At 48.5% G+C, this 21,508-nt stretch overlaps 2 protein-coding genes across 3 annotated transcripts in view; one reads left to right on the top strand and one right to left on the bottom strand.

Annotated features, from left to right (window-relative positions):
* Positions 1 to 4,151: 4,151 nt before the first annotated feature.
* Positions 4,152 to 8,894, bottom strand: ATP5MJ (ATP synthase membrane subunit j). Of its 2 annotated transcripts, XM_060165192.1 has the most exons (5): positions 8,774 to 8,864; positions 6,263 to 6,428; positions 5,756 to 5,879; positions 4,997 to 5,020; positions 4,152 to 4,301 (listed from the first exon to the last, which is right to left on the bottom strand). In XM_060165192.1, exons 2-5 carry the CDS (start codon positions 6,272 to 6,274, stop codon positions 4,267 to 4,269), a joined length of 195 nt encoding a protein of 64 aa, XP_060021175.1. In that variant the 5' UTR covers positions 6,275 to 6,428; positions 8,774 to 8,864; the 3' UTR covers positions 4,152 to 4,266. The 2 variants fall into 2 exon arrangements, with proteins under 2 accessions (XP_060021175.1, XP_060021182.1); XM_060165199.1 differs by lacking the exon at positions 6,263 to 6,428 and having other exon boundaries at positions 8,774 to 8,894.
* A 4,549-nt stretch (positions 8,895 to 13,443) lies between these two features.
* The window catches only part of TDRD9 (tudor domain containing 9), a 106,542-nt gene continuing 98,477 nt past the window's right edge, over positions 13,444 to 21,508 (top strand). The window contains exon 1 of the mRNA XM_060165164.1: positions 13,444 to 13,629. Coding sequence (XP_060021147.1) covers positions 13,444 to 13,629 — 186 coding nt within the window. The remainder of the gene's footprint in view (positions 13,630 to 21,508) is intronic.

The following is a 21,508-nucleotide window of genomic DNA, read 5'->3' as shown; positions in this document are numbered from 1 at the left end:
CCATTGTGATTTACCATAGGATATTGAATATAGTTCTCTGTGCTACATAGTAGGACCTTGTTGTTTATCTATTCTACATATAAAAGCTTACATCTGCCAACCCCAACCTCCCACTCCATCCCTCCCCCACTACTACTATTTTAGCTTCAGCATTAATATGTGCATTTACAAATATAGGTCATCCTGTATATCAAAAAATACGCCAGTAATCCCTGCTCCCTGGAGAAAACAATGCTGTAGATAGATTATCAGTCAGTCAGCTGAGGATTATGTCATTATCTAGTCTTTGTTCTTAAGAATCAGTAGGTTCTCTGCTGTTTGCCAGATTCTTTCTCTTGGGGAACCTGCCAGCGTAACCTGACCCTATTCAGGGTTTCTTAAACATCTCAATTTCTCTCTATTCTCTCTATTGAATGTTGCCATTGATTAAAATCCACATCTCATTGATTTTTGAATGTTAAGCCAACCCTTCCTTGGTCATGACTTTTTACTTTTGATTGGATTCAATTTGCTAAAATTTTGTTAAAAACTTTGGCATCTACGTTCAAGAGGAATATTGGTCTGTAGTTTTCTCTTAATGTCGTTCTACTTTTGAATCATGCTGGTGCTGATCTCACAGAATGAGCTGGGGAGTGTTTCCCCCTGTTCTATTAAGGAAGAATTTGTGTATAATTGGTATTATTTCATTCTTCAATATCTGGTGTAACTCATCAGGGAAGCCATCTGAGCCTGGAGTTTTCTGAGCAAGTTTTCAACTACAGATTAAATTTCTTTGATTTAGGGCTATTCGGGTTCTCCATTCTTCTTGAGCGAGCTTCAGTGGTGTCTCACAAGGAACTTGTCCATTTCATACACCCTGTAGAATTTTCTGGTTTCAAGCTCTTTGTGATATTCCCTTATCCTTTTAATATCTGTAGAATCTGTAGTAACGGCACCTCCCTCATTCCTGGTATTACTTTTTTCTTCTTCCTTTATTTTTTCTTCATCAGTCTAGCTAGAGTGTCCATTTTATTTATCTTCTCAAAGAACAAGCTTCTGCTTTCACTGAGTGCCTACTACAAATGCCTGGTCCTATGTGAGATACCAGGTGGAAAGAGATGAATTAGTGTCCTTTACATAAATCCGCTATTTTATTCTTTTTTAGAAAGTCCTCTGCTTTTTATTTCTGAATTTTTTTTTTTTTTTTGTGGTACATAGGCCTCTCACTGCTGTGGCCTCTCCCGTTGCGGAGCACAGGCTCTGGACACGCAGGCTCAGCGGCCACGGCTCACGGGCCTAGCCGCTCCGTGGCATGTGGGATCTTCCCGGACCGGGGCACGAACCCGTGTCCCCTGCATCGGCAGGCGGACTCTCAACCACTGCGCCACCAGGGAAGCCCTGAAATTTTTCTAAAAAATTAATTTGATTTATTATTTATTTTTGGCTGTGTTGGGTCTTTGTTGCCGCACACAGGCCTTCTCTAGTTGCGGTGCGTGGGCCTCTCATTGCGGTGGCCTCTCTTGTTGCAGAGCACGGGCTCTAGGCGCGCAGGCTTCAGTAGTTGTGGCTTGTGGGCTCTAGAGCACAGGCTCAGTAGTTGTGGCGCACGGGCTTAGCTGCTCCGTGGCATGTGGTATCTTCCCGGACCAGGGCTCGAACCCATGTCCCCTGCATTGGCAGGCGGACTCTCAACCACTGCGCCACCAGGGAAGTCCCAAATCAATCATCTTACAGGTGCCACACAGCTCGACTGGGGCACACGCACCCCTGGGATATATTAAAACAATGACAAGCAAGAAACACATGCCCCCTCCAGAGGCTCCCTGGTGGCTGAAACACATTGTTGAAAGTTACCCCTTCAGATGCTGGGACCATGTTCTCCTCCCTCTGCCTTTAGGGTCCTCCACAGGCCACTCTGAAGAACACTGACGAAGCACGGATGGGCACGATGTGTGGACCTCAGGATAAAGGGCCTCCGTGGAGCTCCACCTGGAAACTGGCTGCTCCTGCCCACGGGTGAGCTCGAGGCCCTCTCTGCTTCTGTAGACAGACGTCTCTCTTTTGCCGGCACCGCCCGAGCGCTGCTCTGAACAGGGTGCCCCCCGTGCCCAGCACAGCTCCCACATCTGTACTCAGCGCCCACAGGAAGCCTGGTGACGACAGGCTCGCGGCGTGCACTGGCTCCACCTGCAGGCCACCTCGGGACATGACCGGCTTGTGTGCAAACGTCAAGTGGGTTCTGGGCAGCAACAAAACTTCTTTCTGCGACAAAACACGCTGTCTCCACTTAGGAACTAGGGACGGGAAACCACTTGGTGCAGCAGGAAGACAGTTTTGTTCCACTCTTTAAGGCATGGTTGACGCTGGGCATAATCTCCAGGGGTGGGGATGGGGGTAGAGCAGGTCTCTCCTCAACATCCTCCAACCTGCCGCTCTCACAGGCCACAGGGTCCGCCTTTCATCGGATATACTCCACCTCAGCCAAGTTCCCCTCACAACATAAATCCCAAGAGCCCCTCACCCCATTCTGCACGGGCAACTGGTCCATGATGGGTTTTTATTTACTGATGATAACTCAAGGAACCCACAAGCGGTAGAGAGGGACACACTCCCAGGGTTTGCACACCAGCTCCTCTGCTGACTCCAGGGGCTGGCTGCCCAGGCCTCACCTTCTCCTTCTCCGGATAAGAGCTCAGCCTCCCGGAGCGCAACTCCTGGTCCCAGCATCGGCTAGCTGGCCTCTGGCACTTCACTGCCCTCTCTCAGCCTCAGTTTCCTCCTATGTAAAATGGGACTGCAGCCCTACCTCATTCGGTTCTTAGGACTCAGTGTGCTAAGAGGCACAGCACCAGGGGGAACATGGGTGGACGCTGATGTAGTGGACGTAAGGGCTCGGGGTGGGAGGGGACGGGACGTTCTTTGTATGGATCAGTGGTTCTCAAAGTGTGGTCCCTGGGCATCAGCACGTCCCGGGAACCTGTGAGAGATACAAGTTCTCAGGCCCCCTGCCACACCAATGGAAGCAGAAATGCTGGGCCCCGCTAGTCCTTGCTGACCGCCCTCCAGGTGATGCCTGTCTCAGAAAAGATGGCCCAGGTGAGTAATTTTTAAGATTAGGACTTTCTGATCCACAGTGCTGACTCATCCTCTGGAGGGAGAAGAGAACAAAAGCTTATCGGAGAAAATGTGATCCCTGCTTTAGAATGGAACCCTGCTCCCAGCTCCAATGCCAGCTCTCACTGGGGCTGTACGACACTTTCACGCCAGTTCCCCGTTGAGCCAACAACCGTGAGGCAGACAGTGAGCCTGATAAGTGGGTTTTATCCCCATTTTACAACAGAAGAAACCAAGGCTCAGAGACTCCACCCAAAAGTGGCAGCCATTTGTCAGGCACCAACCATGGCGAGAGACCAGGACCAAGACCTGGGCCACCATTTCTATTCCACAGGCAGACCCCCGTCACCTGCAAAGCACCAGATTTCAAACTGGACTCAATTCCACCCCTACGCTTACTGCTTTAGAATCTATTTTTTAAATGCAATTTTAGGGGTTTTGGTAATCGCCTTAAATGGAGAAAAACATTATGCAGCATTCACTTGATATTAGCCAAACTACAAGAAGTATCAATTGATTTAAAAAAAAAATTATGTACCTTGCCTTAGAAGTGATTTCTGGATAAAATTTTCTAGAGCTTATAATTCCATCCACGATGTGATCTAATATTGCCTATTTCTAAAGCATTTTACATAACTTTGCTGTACACCTGAAACTAACATAACATTGTAAATCAAGTATACTCCAATAAAATTTTTTTTAAAAAGGCATTGTACAGTTTAAATAATGCTCTTGCATACTTTCTCTTACTGCACTCCACAGTAACTCTAAGTTAGAACTTACACATTATCTCCATTTTCCAGATGAGAAAACAGAGGCTCAGGGAGGTCATAGGAGTTAAGTAGCAGAATCATCTGCTTACCATTTACTGACCTTCAGAGTGTGAAGCCTAGATCTGCCCTCCACCCCTGTGCTAACCGAGGTGTTCACTCATCGGCCCCTTGGATTTCCTAAGGACAGGGCAGCTCGGCGAGACTCTGGCTGCACCTGGCGCACGCAGACCTACTCGGAGTGTGGCGGGGGCGGGTCGAAGGGAGGGACACGGGCGCAGGCAGCATGGGTCTCACAGGTACGTTTATTCATGCCCAAGGGCAGCGGCACTGCTGCAAGTCAACCCGATGTCCCACGTTCCCACAACACAGCCAGACCGACGTCCCATCCAAGGAGAGCTTGTTAATGATGACCACGAGCAGGCTCAGGACTGGAAGCTTTTCAAAGAGAAGCACGACACAGATACAATTTAGGAGGAAAGGAACAAGCAGACTGTGGTTCATTATATAGGTATGTACTGACAAGCCAGAAGATGCAAAGGACAACTTTCAACATGATGGAGCACATGGAGGGTTATTTCTATACGGATGTACATGGAGGGTCTGTGGAATCAACAGGGGCATGCAGCTCACGTGCAGGCGCAAAGAGCAAGCGGCATGGAAATGTCTTCTCCCCAAGGTCAAGGGCCAGTCCTAAGTTTGCACAGGAATCAGATGCCTAGAGTTTCACTGTCCTTTGGAAGCGAAGTGAAGGAGCGCCCAGCACTAGGGCACAAATTTATGTGGTTCTTGCTTTCAAAACACGCTCTACAGGGCAGCCCACTGGCACAGCTGTCTCCTCCTGCCTGCTGGTGACACCAGCTAGCTCCGATCAGCTCATTTCACTCCTGGAAGCAGCTGTACTTGGCCCAAGGGGTGAGCAACGGTTTTTAACACACAGACTGTAGGGGGCGGAACTTCAGAGTCCGCTTCCAGCAGGCCAGCGCTCTCCACGTTCTGAAGTGCTCCTACTGCCTCTGCGTGCTTAGTGAACCACGCAGCAGCTTCAATTCACAACAGGGATATACCTTGTCCCAAAAAGGTACGATGGGGTTTTTTCATTCCCCATCCATTTTAAGAAGCAGAAATCTTACCTTTCAAGGCTTTACTTCTTTTATCTAAAATAAATGGAAAGAAAAATTGGTCATGTCAATGCTTTACAAAAATGCCTTTAGTCGACTCACTGTCGAAATCATCATTTGGCTGAAAAGTTCAGAGCTTAGGCAAAGCTATTAAATGAAGCTTTCAGAAAATAGGAATTCCTATAGTGTCTCAAAGCCAAGAAGTGGTAAAAATTCTACCACAGATGTTCTCTCAACAGTTAAATAGCCCTTCAGAATCTGCAGGACTCTTCACTCTCTACCAGATCCTAACCTCCAGTCTTGCAGTTTAAAGTTTCTCCTTTCTTTCCTCTTTTTAACCAATCGCTCATTCATACACAGTTGGGCCTCATCTCTGCTTCACTGAGAACCAAATGGTTACTCTGCCCCTATTTTTATTAAGAAAATATTTAAACATTCAGATCAATGGAAAAGGTACAGTAATACACTGCATACCATGACACTTCATCCCTAAATATTTTAACCTACATCTCTGAAAACAGGATATCTCCTATGCATTCTAAATACCATTGCCACACCTAAGAAAATTAACAATTCCGATATCAAGGTCTTGTTCAAATTTCTTATCGCTGACATAGCTCTTACACTCCCCACATTTTAACAAAGGACCACCAGGGGTTCGGATGTTCACTCCTAGTTAAGAACCACAGTTTCTTTACAATATGAATTGTGATTCCTCTTGAAAGTAATTTTCTTCTTGACCTCCAATGAATCAAACACAAAGAAACTTACCAGCACTCCTGATTTTATAAACGATAAAAGCCATCAGCCCCATTCCTGCCCAAATCTCCTGGTAAACTTGGGTATAGTAGGGCTTCATGGGGACCCAAACATTCTTAATAAGGCTTTGAAGCATCTGAAAAGGAACACAGTGATAAATATTACCATCACTATTGTTTTAAACCTAACTGGTAAGAGGTTTCCATTTATTAAGTTTGACCCTATTTCCCAAACTATTCAACAGGGAGCAGCCCCTATGCCAGACCTGCTACCCGAAGCCATTCCAACATCTACATGGGGACTCCTGCTCTCAACAGCTTTCCAAGCTCCACTCACCTCTCACCCTCCCCTGACCTTGGCCATCCGGGCACTCCTCACTTCACATTCCTCCAGCCTCAGAGCTCTCCCAGCCCGTGCTGTCCCGCACTGTCATCAATGGTCCCCCTCTCCGAAGGCTATCGTCCACGAATGCCCCCAAATTATGCCAAGAATTACACACTTTTGAAGAAACTAGCATACCTGCATCACCATGTTAAGAACTGTTGGCGTTCAAAGCTGGGAAAGAACATGGTCAAGGCATGGTGATTTCCCTGTGACACTAACACCCAGGCTTGGGCTCACGTTCATCAGCTGTATCTCAGTCCTTCTTTTGTTTTGTTTGAATCTCAGCTGTATTGAGGCATAACTGACATATAAAACTGTAAGTCATTTACGGTGTACACCATGGTGGTGACTTGATACGTGTGCACAATGTGTAGGGACTTGCCCTGTCTAGGTGATTAACACATCCATCACCTCACTTTTTTTGGAGAGAACTTTCAGTTCTCTAAAGAGCCAGAGCATCTGGGAGAACAGTGTCCTTGGTAGAGGCAGCTCACGGGCCAAGACCCAAGGTCAGAACATGCTCGGAGTGGGAGGAACAGCGAGAAGGCCACTGTGGTCACTCAGATTCAAATCCTGGCTCTGTCACTTTCCAGCTAACTTAAACTGCCTCGGTTTCCTCATCTCTAAAACAGCGCCCGCCTCAGAGGGCTGTTACGAAGATGGAGGAGTTGCTCTGTGCCAATTGCAGTATCTGCTGTCCTACAGCAAGTGCTTGTTACATGAAGTGTCATGGCTGGGCTAGTGGACAGAAGATGGCCAGGTCATACAGCGCCTTGCAGGCCACAGCAAAGAGCGCAGCTTTTATTCTCAGAATGTCAATGCAAATTTAACAGCATTCACGAAGTGCTTTACTTGCTTATCTCCTGCACTACTTGGACATATCTGGCTGGACACAGTTGCCTGAGACCACACAGCTGAATCTGTAAGTCACCCAGCTGGATCTGCTCCTCATTACTGAGAATCTGCTCTGAGGACTGGCTTCCAGCTCTTCCAAAGAGAGAACATACCCAGGCTGAGACCCAGGCCTGAAGGGTAGCCAGCCCCGAGTGACCCAGGAAGACGTGGCTGTGTCCTCCTCCTGGAACCCCTTGCAGACGTGTCTGCCCTCACACTTCCTGTCTTCAGGCAGTACCGGGATGCTCTGCCAGAGCATAACGTTCCCAGAAACCCACAGCCCTGCCCTGAAAAGGCAGACGAGAAGATCCAAACAGGATGTGGAGGAAGCCTCTGGAAGTCCTGGACAGGAGGAGTTCAGAGGCACTGAGCAAATTCCTCTCCTCCCTGTGCCCAGCACTGACTGGGAAGGAAGACCGATGGGGTCGGAAGCCTGCGAATCCTAGGTTCCTACACCAGTTCAGCCTGTTTTGCCCTCGATCCTGGCAATGTCTTGAAGCTGTCATTTCAGAGGTTTCCCTTTCTGTGAAACAGGGATAGCTCCACCTGCCCCACTGGGCTCTCAAAGTAAAGGACCCCAACCTACTGCCTGGTGTGGAATAAAAACTCAGTAAATGATCGCAGCAAGAGCAGAAAGAATTTCTGCAGATGCCCAGCTGACTACAACAGTACTAAGCTCCTGAGATTCTACGAGGAAGGCCTTAAGAAGCTGAGGGCAAGGCCCAGGTCAGGTAGGGGCCTTAGAGCAAGGCCAGAAGAGGATCTAGAAGGAAAAGAGCAAAGCAAACTAGGAGGGTGTAAAGGAGGTAAGAAGGGGCCAAAGAAACTTCTGTTATCTCCATATTTTGCTCGGGGCCCAGACCCCTGGTGTTGTCTCCTCACCTAGAATTACCCAAGAGTGCTTCAGGGTAGGTACACGGCAAATGCTTACCTCTCACCCCGCCTTTGGCCCAAGGCTGACATATCTGGCTGGACAAGCGACATGTTCCCAATGTTTACAAAATGAGGCCCCCGACTTTTTCTGCCTGAGTTCACTCTATCTAGCATCGTCTCCCAGCTGTGTGAGTTTTATTAGTGCCCATTCCTTCAAAGACCCATCCTATTCAAAGGCCAAGTGGGTGTCGGTTGTGTCCGTTTAAGTCTGCAAAGTGGTTGGTATGTTACATTAACAGCAAACTATCACCTGACCTTACACTGGAAACAGGAAACGTCTGACCCGTTGAGCCTCAGACCGGGCTTCACAGGCTGAGGTCCGTACAATTGCAATAACCTCCGATCCCGTTTTGGTCCCCGTTTCCCCCTCTCCCAAAGCCCTGTCATACGTACAGTGTAGCTCCGAGAACAGTGTGCTTGCAAGGAAACTTGAGGTGTAAAGGAGAGAAGAGAGTAAACGTGGGGAAGGAGCTCTCGGCTTGGATCCTGACTCCATCACTAACCTGCCCTGTAAGCTCGGTTAGGTGGTTGAACCTCTCACGGCCAAAGGAAAAGGCGTAGCGCGGCCTCGACTAATAACAGCTAACCCCAGGACGACCTCCCTTTACAGTTTGGGGGACCCAAGTAAAAAGTGCGCGTGGGCAGGTAGAAGAGTTGGACCTCAAGGTCAGGGGGATGGAGGTGTGGCCGCGGTGGGACCGGGGAGGCTCCCACCCGCTGCGGAGGCCACTCCGGGCCCCAGGTCCTCGCCGCCCGCGATCCGGCCCCTCATCGTACCGGCTACCCCGCGCCGAGCGCCGACCCCAGCCCCGCTCTCACCTCGGCGAAAGACTAGCGCCTCAGCCAGCCCCAACTCAAAGCTGACGACTCGGAAAGGTCACTGAGCGCGCAGGCGCCGCGCGGGGCCTGCCGGGAAGGCGGAAGGAGCGGCGTCGCCCTAGACCAGCGCGCCTCCGCCGGCCGCGCCTGCGCACCCCAGCGCCCCCAGCGGCCGCCCGGGTTCGGCCGCCTGGAGGGTTGGGGGAGGGGACACGTGTGTGTGTGTGTGTGTGTGTGTGTGTGTGTGTGTGTGTGTGTGTGTGTGTGTGTGTGTGTGTGTGTGTGTGTCAATCACGTGACTTAACCATTCGTATTTGCCTGGGAGTGGGACTTTCAGTGCTGAAACTGAGGACCGTGAGACCGACGAGTCGGTCTACCCGAAAAATGGAATCTTTACTTGTGTTAAACGCAGAAAAGTTGCATCTCCCGTCTCTGATTTTCTTGCCATTTCTCTGTGTTAACATTTTTCGCTCTGCATATTTTTATGCATCAATTCTGTGCATCGTAATTCTACTAAACAGACAATCTAAAGACTTCACAGGGGTGCAAGACACTGGACCTAAAAGACGCAGGCTTTAAAAATAACCATGCTTGGGACCTCCTGGTGGTTCAGTGGGTAAGACTCTGTGCTCCCAATGCAGGGGGCCGAGGTTCGATCCCTGGTCCTGGAACTAGATCCCACGTGCATACCACAACTAAGAGTCCACATGCCACAACTAAGGGTTCGCATTGCCACAACTAAAAGATCCTGCATGCCGCAACTAAACATGCCACAACGAAGATCCCACAACTAAGACCCGTGCAGCCAAAATAAATAAATATTAAAAAATAAATAAAAATAACCATGCTTAATATGTGCAAGAAATTAAAAAACAAGACTGAAAATCTCAGCAGAAAACTGGAAACTGTAAAAAGTTAAACAAAAGAAAGCCACTTAGCTGACTTGAAAAAGAGCCCAATAGAAGTTGGATTGATTTAGCAACAGATTAGACAGTTGAAGAATTACTGAATTGGAGGCTGGGTTAGAAGAAACCATTCAGGAACACAGACAAAAGAGAAAGGAACAGCAAGAAAGTCTATCATAGGTGTAACTGGTGTCTTAGTATAACTGCCAATCTAGAATTCCACGCGTGAGGAAATTAGCATTCAAAACAGAAGGCAAAATGACATTTTGGGCCAACTAAGAACTGAGGGAATAATCACCAGTAGGCCTGCAGATTAAAAAAAAAAAATCAACGTTCATTATTCACGCAGAAGGAAAGTGAGCTCAGAAGGAAGGATGGGGAGGGTGAAAGGAAGAGCAACAGACTTGGTCCTACTTCGAAGTGAAAGCTTAGGATCAAATGAAGCTGCATGCAAAACTTGGAAAACTTAGGGTAGTGATGCTCAAAGTGTGGTCTCGGGGTACCCAAGGCCCCCGAGGGCCGAAACTATTGTTTGTAATAATGGTAAGATGTTACTCGTCTTTTTCACTAGAGTTCTCTCACAAGTGTATGGTGGAGTTTCCCAGAGGCTGTGTGGCTTGTGATGCCACAACAGAATGAGTACAAAAACAGGAGAATCCAGCTATCTTCCATTACGGCAGACATTAAGAGGTCTGTGAAAATGTAAGCGTCTTTTACTCTTCTCAAACACCAAAATTTGGGGGTAAATATAGTGACTTTTCATAATGATTCCCTTTAACATCAACTGGTCTTATTATCATCATTTTAAAATGAATTTAAGAAGTAAATAAAACATTTCTCAGTTGTAATCCCTAAATAAAGCAGATAGAACCCATGTAAACAAAAGCTCTGTAGGGTCTTCAACAATTTTTTTTTTTTTTTTTTTGTGGTACGCGGGCCTCTCCCTGCTGTGGCCTCTCCCGTTTCGGAGCACAGGCTCTGGATGCGCAGGCTCAGCGGCCATGGCTCACGGGCCCAGCCGCTCCGTGGCATGTGGGATCTTCCCGGACTGGGGCACGAACCCATGTCCCCTGCATCGGCAGGCGGACTCTCAACCACTGCGCCACCAGGGAAGCCCTCTTCAACAATTTTTAAGCATGTAAGTGGGTCCTGAGACAAGGACAAGGTTTGAGAAACACTGTCTTAGAAAAAGAATGTTTTAGACTTATAATGAGCTAGAAAACCGCAGAGGACAATAAGCACTTAGGAAGAACTTAAGGAAGAGCATCATCATTGTAAAGCTAGTTCAAGACAAATCTTTTAAACTTCAAACTCGACTTGAGAGCAACAGAATTTTAATGTCCTCAGTTGTTAATCTAACGTAGCCCATGAAAAACACATGTTCAAAGAAAACAATGTTTAAAGAAAGGGTCATCCCAGCAGATTAATTCAAAATGCAAAATGCCGTATTTTGTGGCTGGGAAGGTCACTGAAGATATGAAGGTATTTTGGGCAAAGCTCCTCCCACTTCACAGCATCAACATCACTTGGAATTGCTCTCAGCTGTTTTCCCTTTGGGCCTGCAGCTCCAACTGCTCTGGGGTTGCAAGTATGTGAAACTTCCACCAAGGCCCGCTCCGTGGCCTTCCCCTTTGCTCTGGCCTAGATGTCTACATGCCTATACGGAACTATGAAGCTGCCTCTTTTTAACTCTGGACTTTGGGCAGGAATGCCAGATGAGCTGGGCTAGATGACTAAAGAGAACCAAGAACTACTCATGAAATGAAGGGGCTCAAAGCCATTTACTCTGTCACGACACCGAATGTTAACCAGTGTTTCGTCTGGAAAGTGGCAGTTAAATGACAACACATTTCAAAACTGAAGAAGCATCAAGACGGTGTCCTTCAACTGCAGTTAAAAACTCAAACCTCAGGAGGACCAAAGGAGGTAGTAAGCCAAAAGGATCAACGAACAGAAAAAGCCCTTCAGAAAACATCTGCGTGAAAGGCACTTTCTTCAGAAAAAGAGCAACTTCCACTTAGAAACACACTCACTGTAACATCAACAAAGGAAGGTAGTGTGGGAACAGTAACGTACTAGGAAACACAAATGGGATTGGCAGAGTTGTTTGAAGTGGTTTTGGCCTATCTTGTGAAATTCAGAACATGTGCTAGCCTTCACAAAATGGATGAAGTTGCAGTATTTTCCAACCAATGCTGAATGACATACTGAGAGTCTAAATGACTTTATGATCACATTTTCTTACTTATTGAAAAATATGTTTTTTCCTTGCCAAAAAATGTGCGTGTGAGGGGGACTTTTGAAGCCTGTACTATTTGGAACAGTCAAAATACGAGGCCCAAAGCTCGTAATACATTAATGGTGTGGCCAAGATAGGGCCTGGGGCTTCTAGCTCAGTACCATGCTGGGTTTGTTTTTTGTAAGAAACCAATAGCTCAACCCGGCCTAGTCTGACTTCTCTCTGCACTGTTCTCAGGCTGACCTCCTATCTGCCACTCTTTGGGCATTTTCCAGTGTTTGTTTAACTGATTGGCCCTCACACTGTTGACCAGTGCCATGCTCTGGATTCCTCCCACCTATTTCTTCACAGGGCTCTTTCCTGTGAGCCCACACTGCACTGGGCACTGACGGTGTGAAGGTGGGCAGGCAGTAACGTCACTCTTCCGATTCTCCCTGTTGCCTTTCTTCCTTTGTATATCTTTACTGGATTTTTCCTCTCTGACCCTTCTTTCAGGCTGCTTCCTAGTTTCTGTCTACTTTCACTCGCTCTGGCCTGGACCATTTCAGCTGCTCCCAGGGTGGTTTTAACCACCATCCATTTGCTGACGACTTCCAAATGCGAACCTCTCACCACCTGTTTCTGTCTAGCTGTGGGGAGGACACCGCCCCTGACACGCGGATTTAGGAAGGAAGGAAGGAAGGAAGGAAGATGAACTCAGTTTAGTCAAGATCTCGCCCCACTGAACTTCTTGCAGATCCTCAATTCAGCCAGCAGGGCCACCTGCCTTCAGGCCTTCATCAGCGGACTACCTCCCCCTCCGAGTCCTCTTTCGCCGGGCTTGTTCCTGGTTCTTCTGCAGGTTTCCACTTAGGTGTCATTTTCTCCAAGAAGCCTTCCCCGACTTCCTTGCTCCCTTCCCCAAATTAGGTGCAAGGTGTCCCAGGTTAGCAGGCTCTGGTTTGCCTTCCATCTTCTCCATGCTGAGGTCTATTACCACGACCCTGCGCTGGGCCAGGCACACAGCTGGTGCTCAATAAACGTCTGTCCCGTGTTGGCCCAGAGCGCCCACCAAGCCTCAGATGGAGTAGCCCTCAAAGCGGGAGACTGGAGAGAGACTGGAGGCCTTGTTCTTGCACATCCCGGGTTCGCTGATGCTGGGCCGCGCCCCCAGACGGCCGAGGGGCCCTGAGGGACTCGTTTTGCCAACTTCGGTACCTGGTGGCCGACCCCCAACAACCGGACTTCGGCGTCGCTGACGGGCAAGCGCTTCCGGCAGGCTTCACACGGCGCAGCGGGGCGGGGCGGGGCCGGTGGCACAAGGTCAGGGCGGCGCGTGGGGGCGCGTGGCGCGTGTGGAGCGCTCTGATTGGAGAGCTTGCGGCGGGGCGGGGCCGCGGGCCTGCCGACGCTGCGACGTGCGGGCGCTGCGTCGTGCGGGCGCTGCGTCGTGCGGGCGCTGCGTCGTGCGGGCGCTGCGTCGTGGTGCGACGTGTTCCCGCTTCTTTGACCCGAGGTTGAAGAGGTGCGGACGCCGGCCTGTGAGCATGCTGCGCAAGCTCACCCTCGACCAGATCAATGACTGGTTCACCATCGGCAAGATGGTGACCGATGTGGAGCTGCTGGGCTCGCCGCCCGCCCTCCCGGCCGAGGTGGCCCGGGATGAGGTGCAGCGCAGGGACGTGGGCCATGAGGCCCCGGCTCCGGCCCAGGCCCAGGCCCAGGCCAGGCTGGTGCCGCCCGGGAGGTAAGGAGGCTGGGGGGGAGAGACGGGGGCGGGCGCAGGTGCGGGCCTGGGCAACGAGGACCTAGGCCTCCCCGACCCCGCATGACCATGTCGCTGGCCTCGGCCGCTCTGGTGAGATGTCTGGCCGTCCCAGAGTGAGCTGGCCACCAAGCAAGCCCCACCCCGTGGCCTGGGCCAGGTGAACTTCTCTCTACCAGAAGTGGAGACGCTCCAGAGTTTGGTTCAGTTTAAAAACTTTTTATTGGTAGGCTTTATTTATTTACTTTTTAGAGCAATTTAAGTTTATGGAGAAATTGAACAGAAAGTAGAGCCCCATGTACCTCCTGCTCCCCGAACGGTTTCTCTCATTGTCAGCATCTAGCTTTACTGTGGTATGTTTATTATTATTAACTAAATCCGTCGATAAGACGAGGGTTCATCCTTTTTTTTCCCTTGCTGTACACGGGCCTCTCACTGCTGTGGCCTCTCCCGTTGTGGAGCACAGGCTCCGGACGCGCAGGCTCAGCGGCTATGGCTCACGGGCCCAGCCGCTCCGTGGCACGTGGGACCCTCCCGGACCGGGGCACGAACCCATGTCCCCCGCATCGGCAGGCGGACTCTCAACCACTGCGCCACCAGGGAAGCCCTCCTCCATGTGTTTTTAGGGCTTGGTAGCTCATTTCTTTTTAGTGCTGAATAATATTCCATTGTCTGGATGCACCACGGCCCGATCACCACTGAAGAATCTCTCGGTGGCTCCCAAGTTTTGGCAGTTATAAATAAAGCTGCTGTAAACATTCTCGCTCAGGTTTTTGTGGGCTCAGAAGTTTCGGCGCATTTGGGTAAATACCAAGGAGCACTAATGCTGGATCTTTGTTCAGTTTTATGAGTGCTTCTCCTCCCATTATTCCTTGACTTGGGTGCTGTCAGTTAACCTGTTCACATGATTTTAGTGGAAATAAGGCAAGAGGATGCCTATATTTGTAGGAGACGTAGACCTGGTGAGTAGAAACACCTGCTCCCTCTTTAAAGAAGGTCAGTGTGGAAGTATCCCCTGCTTGGGGTATCTGCATCACTGCTTGGCCTCTTCCCCCCGAGTTCAACACCCTTTACCGTTGAGAGGGTGGTTTTGATTTTAATTTTTTTTAAGTTACCATTGTGCATTGCCCCCAGCCTTCACCCCCATTTGATCTAGCGGATGGACTCAAGAGTCTGAGTCAAGGACTCATGGGTTGTTTCGAGCCTTTGTAAAGTCAAGTGCAACTTGGAATCGTTGGTAAATTTGTTTCTTGGAGGCAGGGAGGGGACAGAGAGACTCTGGTACAGCTTTAGAGTGGCTGTTTTGTTTACGTTTTCACACACTTTGTTTCCTTTAATTACTCTGGCGAATGATCCCTTAGATCCGCCCCCTGCCCCCACTCCCCTGCTTGCTCCGTAGACTTAATGGGCAGAACAGTATTGCTTTTAAATGACTCACTGTGGTACTGAAGTAAGCTATTATTGACCTTGTCAGAAACGACAAGCATGGTTTTAAATGTCCTTTTAACTTCCTGGACCCTTAATGCTCATCTAATGCCAGAGTCTCTAGCAAAGAGTAGGCACTCAGTTAAATATAGCTATATTATTTAATCCTCAAAACAACCCCTTGAGGTTGCTGGCATTACCTTGATTTTATAGATGAGGAAACACACTTGGGTGGTAAAGTGACTTGCCTGGTTTCCAGGAATAAATGGTCAAGGTAGGTAGAATGACTTCCTCCCCCACCCCTAAAAGATATCCACTGGAACCTGTGAGCATTTTATGTAACGTGGCAAAAGGGATTTTGCAGATGTAATTAAGGTTACAGATCCTAAAATAGGGAGATTACCTGGATTATCTAATCAAATGAGCTCTTAAAAGCAGAGACCTTTTCTGGGTAGAGTCAGGGATTTGAAACTTGAGAGGGACTTGACTGGTCATTGTTAGAGGGGCCACATGGAAAGCTTGAGAAGGAATGTGGGCAGCTAAGAGCAAAGACTGGATCCTGGCTGACAGCCAGCAAGGAAATGGGGACCTCAGTTCTTCAACTTCAAGGAACTGAATTTGGCCAACGACCTGAATGAGCCTCCAGCTTAGGGAATGCAGCCCTGCCAACACCTTGATTTTGGCCTTGTGGGACCCTAGACAGAGGACCCAGTTGGTCCACCTGGACTTGTGATTTACAGAAACTGAGAGATAATGAACTTGTGTTGTTTTAATCTGCTGAACTTGTGGTGACCTGTGGCAGCAGGAGACTAATACAGTGGTAGAGCCGGGACTCAGACTTAGATAAGCTGACCGTGAAGCTGTGGCAGCTAAGTGCCTGGCAGAGAACGGCTGCTCAGAGGCTTGTTGAATGATGTCTTCCCAGTGAAGGAGAGTCTTTTTAAAAAATAAATTTATTTATTTAATTAATTTATTTTTGGCTGCGTTGGGTCCTCATTGCTACATGTGGGCTGCTCTAGTTGCGGCGAATGGGGGCTACTCTTCATTGCAGTGTGCAGGCTTCTCATCGCGGTGGCTTTTCTTGTTGCGGAGCATGGGCTCTAGGTGCACGGGCTTCAGTAGTTGTGGCACGTGGGCTCAGTAGTTGTGCCTCGCGGGCTCTAGAGCGCAGGCTCAGTAGTTGTGACGCAACGGGCTTAGTTGCTCTGCGGCATGTGGGATCTTCCTAGACCAGGGCTCAAACCTGTGTCCCCTGCATTGGCAGGCGGATTCTTAACCACTGTGCCACCAGGGAAGCCCTGAAGGAGAGTTTTGATGTTGGTGAGAAAACATTCGATGTAGGGGAAGGCAGGCTTTATAGGTATAGGGTATCGCATAGTGAAAAGGTATTTGAGAGGGACAGTCACTCAGGTGGGAAGATTAGCTTGCGTTGAGTCCCCGGAGTCCAGTCTGTGTGCTGTTAAATCAGCTTAATGAGTCATATGAATTGTGACCAAAAAAAGAGCAATAGAAAATACCAGACTGTATCATGGTAGTTCAAATAAGAATTGCTCTGTGAGATGGACCTGTGTCTGTGTGGTGAGTACAGAGTCACAGTGTGAGTTTCTTTCTGAAAGAAAGCCCTGCTTGAGTTCCTGTGGTGAGAAGTGAGCCAGGACCAGGAGTTGGGAAGGGTGGTAAAGTGAGTAGGGGTAGTTGAATAAGGTTTGCAAATGATATATTCAGTGATCCTATGAATTTCCTCCCGTCTTGTTTTCCACATGTTATTGTATTTTCGCTCCTTTGTGCTGATTGTGGGGTATGCTTTCCCTTTTTTCTTTTTCTTTTGGCTGTGCTGGGTCTTTGTTGCAGGCTTCTCTCTAGTTGTGGTGCGCGGGTCTCGTTGCCCTGTGGCATGTGGGATCTTAGTTTCCCGACCAGGGGTTGAACCCGTGTCCCCAGCATTGGAAGGCGGATTCTTAATCACTGCGCCACCAGGGAAGTCCTGGGGTGTGCTTGCTTTTATTTTTACATTCCTGTTTCTTCACCTTGGCATATGAAAAAGAGAAACTTAGTGGCTGTGTTAGGCCGTTGTGTTTTCCTCCAGGGTTGTCTGTGCCGGCTTTCCTTTGGAACACAGGGCATGGTCCTCAGACTCTGGCTGGCAGCCTCGCTGCACTCCCATTGCCCTGCTGCCCAGTGTTGCTTTCTTTGTGTGTGGACTTCCCTCTGGCTTCCTAACTCACGCGAACTCCTGGGCTCATGACGGTCTTGCTTAATTCTCACTTTGACATCTTTGACTCTCCAGTACCTTAAAATGTACTTTGTCACAGAGAAACTCCACTACATAAAGCTTTCAAATCGCTTTTCAAAAGCATCTGGTGATGCTGTTACCCAGTTTCCTTTTTTGTTAATTTCACGTTTCCTTCTTGAAATGTCTTACTATAAGCTGAATGCCTACTGCGTTGGGCATTGTGTCAGGTGACGCAGGCAGTGCAAGCAATCTCACTCTTTCTGACAGACGAGGCAAGTCCCATCTTACAGCTGAGGAAGTCAAGGATCAGGTAAGTTGAGAAACTTATCCCAGACCATGTATCTGTTATGTTGTACAATGGGTGTATTTGACTCCAAAGCATGTGACTTTTTCCTTTTTGCCTTGTCTTTCAGTATTTAGGCCTTCCCTAGATGGTAGTATTTGCTTGTGTTACTGTTTTCTGTTCACCCACAGAAGTCCATGTTTTTTAAAAACCTTTGTCTGTTTAGCAGATTGAGTCTATTAGGTAATTTTCCCGTTAATTGAAAAACTATTTGAGTGTCTATTCTGTATCTACCCGTGCAGCTGGAGTAGAGGGATTGAGAGGGAGGGAGGACATGAAGTCAGAGAGGCAGCAGGGTGCCAGGTCAGGAGTTCCTTGTTCAGTCTCAGTGAGCAGCCTGCTGCTTCATCTTTGACATCGGGGAGCCCACTGGAGGGCGCTTGGAGATTTTGGGCATAGCTGCCGCGTGTGGTCTCCGCTCTAACAGGGTCACTGCCAGTTGAATGAATGAAGGGGGCCGAGGGCAGAAACAGGGAGGTCAGGTATCAACTTTGTGTGTAAACTTGGTTGCACCATGGTGCCCAGATATTTGGTCAAACATTACTCTGGATCTTTCAGTGAAGATATTTTTTGGATAGAATTAACATTTAAATAGGCGGATTTTGAGTAAAGCAGGTTAACCTCCATAATGTGGGTGAGCCTCATGCAATTAGTTTATGGCCTGAGTAGAACAAAGACTGATCTCCCCTGAGCAAGAAGGAATTCTGCCAGCAAACTCCCTTTAGACTCAGACTGCGACTGACCTGGGTCTCCAGCAGATTTTGGACTTGCACCTCTACAATTGTGTAAGCTAATAGCTTAAAACTAATCTCTGTATATACAGATGTCCTGTTGGTTCTGTTTCTTTGGAGAACCCTTACTAATACATCATCCAAGCAAGAGAGAGGACGATGGTTTAGACCAGGACAGTAGCAGTGGAGGTGGCAAGCGATGGTGGAATTCAGGGTATATTACTAAGAGGCGGGAACTTTGTAGCTGGATCAGGTATAGAATAGGAATGGGGAAGCAGTCACGGGTGACACCAAGGTTTCCGGCTGAGCATTTGGAAGGTGTTGCCATCCACTGAGAAAGGCCAGACCGCAGGAAGAGCTGGTTTTGGGGGAATACGAGGTGTTTGATTTTGAACATGTTAACTCTGAAAATCCTGTTAGATAACAGTAAGTGCATGAATCGAGGAAAGAAGTCTGGTTATGGAGCTGGATGTTTGGGAGTTTAAGGCTTTGAGGCCAATGAGGCTCTGGGTGATGGAGCCTGGTGGGTGAGTGCAGAGAGAGGGGAGGCCTAAGGACCCAAGCCTGGAGCACCTGAATGTTTAGAGGTTGGTGAGAAAAAATGCAAAGGAGACCGAGAAGGAACCACTAGCAGGGTCCGAGGAAAACCAAGCGAGCGAGCCTGTTTTAAACAGCTGCTTGCTTAGTGCCCTGTATGTGCATCTCTTAGTACTTTGAAGGAATTATTTATTTATTTATCTATTTAATTTATTTATTTCTACTTTTTATTTTTTGGCTGCGTTGGGTCTTCGTTGCTGCACGTGGGCTTCCTCTAGTTGCGGCGAGCGGGGGCTGCTCTTCATTGCGGTGTGCGGGCTTCTCATTGCGGTGGCTTCTTGTTGTGGAGCACAGGCTCTAGGTGTGAAGGCTTCAGTAGTTGTGGTGCACGGGCTCAGTAGTTGTGGCACACGGGCTTAGTTGCTCCGCAGCATGTGGGATCTTCCTGGACCAGGGCTTGACCTGTGTCCCCTGCTCTGGCAGGCGGATTCTTAACTGCTGTGCCACCAGGGAAGTCCCAAGGAATTATTTTATGCGTTGTTTCCCCCACATAAGAACTTCTTGAGGGTGCAGATTTTCACTGAATCTCCACCTCTTAGCACAGTACCTGGCATATAGTAGGAACTCAGATGTCTGTTTGGATGAATGAACTGCCTTTGTAGGTCCCAATTATTGATTGCTTACAATGTGCTCGGTCCTTATTCTAGAAATGATGAGAGTTGCTTCCTCATTTGCTCCTACCTTGAGTGAATCCTGAAATCTGAGTTATTCCTCTGACCAGAGCTGATTTCCCTAAGGTAGGGGTGTGCGTGAGTGAGTGTGTGTGTGTGTATGTATACAATCAGTCCAATAAAAATCAGCATATCCTGGCAACTGTACCGTAAAGTATTTCTAGAAGAAGAGTGTCTCACTGTGTATACGATCACCACCCTGGTCTGAATAAACCACCATCATCTCTTGCCTGGATTATTACAAAAGCCTTCTATTTTTGGTCTCCTGGCTTCCTGTCTTTGCCCCTAATAATTTATTTTAGCACCTAGAAGAATACCTGGCGTGAGGTAGATGCCCAGTTGATATTTCTTGAATGAAGGAATCCTTGTTTTTTTTTTTTTTTTGCGGTATGCGGGCCTCTCACTGCTGCAGCCTCTCCCGTTGCGGAGCACAGGCTCCGGACGCACAGGCTCAACAGCCATGGCTCACGGGCCCAGCTGCTCCGCGGCATGTGGTATCCTCCCTGACCGGGGCGTGAACCCGTGTCCCCTGCATCGGCAGGCGGACTCTCAACCACTGCGCCACCAGGGAAGCCCTGAATGAAGGAATCCTTGAGTAAACATTCACACGTAAGGTTTGAGGAGCACATGTGCGACTTTCTGTGGGGTAGATGGCTATTAGAACAAGATGTAGACTCTGATCGTGGCTTACCGAGTGTTCCTCCATCTGGCACCTGACTCACCTCCTGCTGTCTTTCACTGCATTCTGGACACATTGGCATTTTTCTATGTCTTGAAGACACCACACTCCTTTCCACACTGGGGCTTCCACACCTGTCTGTCTTGTGTCTGGAGTGCCTGCCCTCTTCCATTCCTGCCCTGTTTCTTCCCATGACAGGCTCCTTTCATCATTCGGGGCTCTGCTCCTTCAAGAAGTCTCCTGTGACCTCCATAACTACAGAAGTCCTCCCCCACCTTCTTTGGCAGTCTCTCTAGTCTTTGTGAACTTTTTCTCCTCCTCTAAAGCACTTATCACTTGCCCCAAGTCTTGCTGTTTGTGATGTGTTTTGGGGTCCTCCACCATTGTGGGGGGGCCAGAATGATTCTGAGATTTCTGGCTTGTAGAATTGGATGGATAGGTAGGGTTGTCATTTCCTGGGAAATGACTGGAAAACACTAGTTGAGGTGTTCGAAGAGTTATGCTTTTAGTTTGTGTAAAGTGTGTTGTTTTGATTCCTCTGTTCCTTTTTTGAATTTTATTTATCCTTTTAGGAAACAAACCTCTATGATTTGGTTTTGAGCATGTTGATTTAAGTTGCCTGTAGGTCTCCCAGAGGAGGTGTCAAGTAGGCAATTGCCTGTATGCATTTGGAGCTCAGACGTAAGTTGGGGCTGGAGGTGGTGTAGGGGCCTGCCAGGCTGATGTGAATCCTAGCCCTGCCATTCAGTATCTCTTGTGATATTGGGCAAAGGCATCGAACAGGTGTGAGGCTGTTTGCTCATCTGTCAGATGGGAATAACATCACCTACTTTCAAGTTTAGGATTAAATGAGATGTACATACATACAGTGGTTAGCACAGTGCCTGGCATGTAGCAGAATGGCTTTCATGTTATTAAATGGATTCGGCTGGTTAATAATGCCACCTTTTCAGAGCTTACCGTATGTCAGGTTATCAGAATCCTTTTGCGTGGGTTAGTGTATTTATTCCTTGCTTTCCCTACCTAAAACCTGTAGCTACTGTGCCAGTGCTTTGTCTTTGTAAACATACCTGAACATACCTGAAGCTTTCCTAGTAGTCCCCTCCCCCATCTGCACCCACTTCATATTTTTAACGCTCATTCTTTTGCCAATTTTAGGTACTATAAG

Source organism: Lagenorhynchus albirostris, chromosome 1, assembly GCF_949774975.1.
Source record: "Lagenorhynchus albirostris chromosome 1, mLagAlb1.1, whole genome shotgun sequence".
NCBI lineage: Eukaryota > Metazoa > Chordata > Mammalia > Artiodactyla > Delphinidae > Lagenorhynchus > Lagenorhynchus albirostris.
This window is presented reverse-complemented; position numbering and strand designations above follow the sequence as displayed.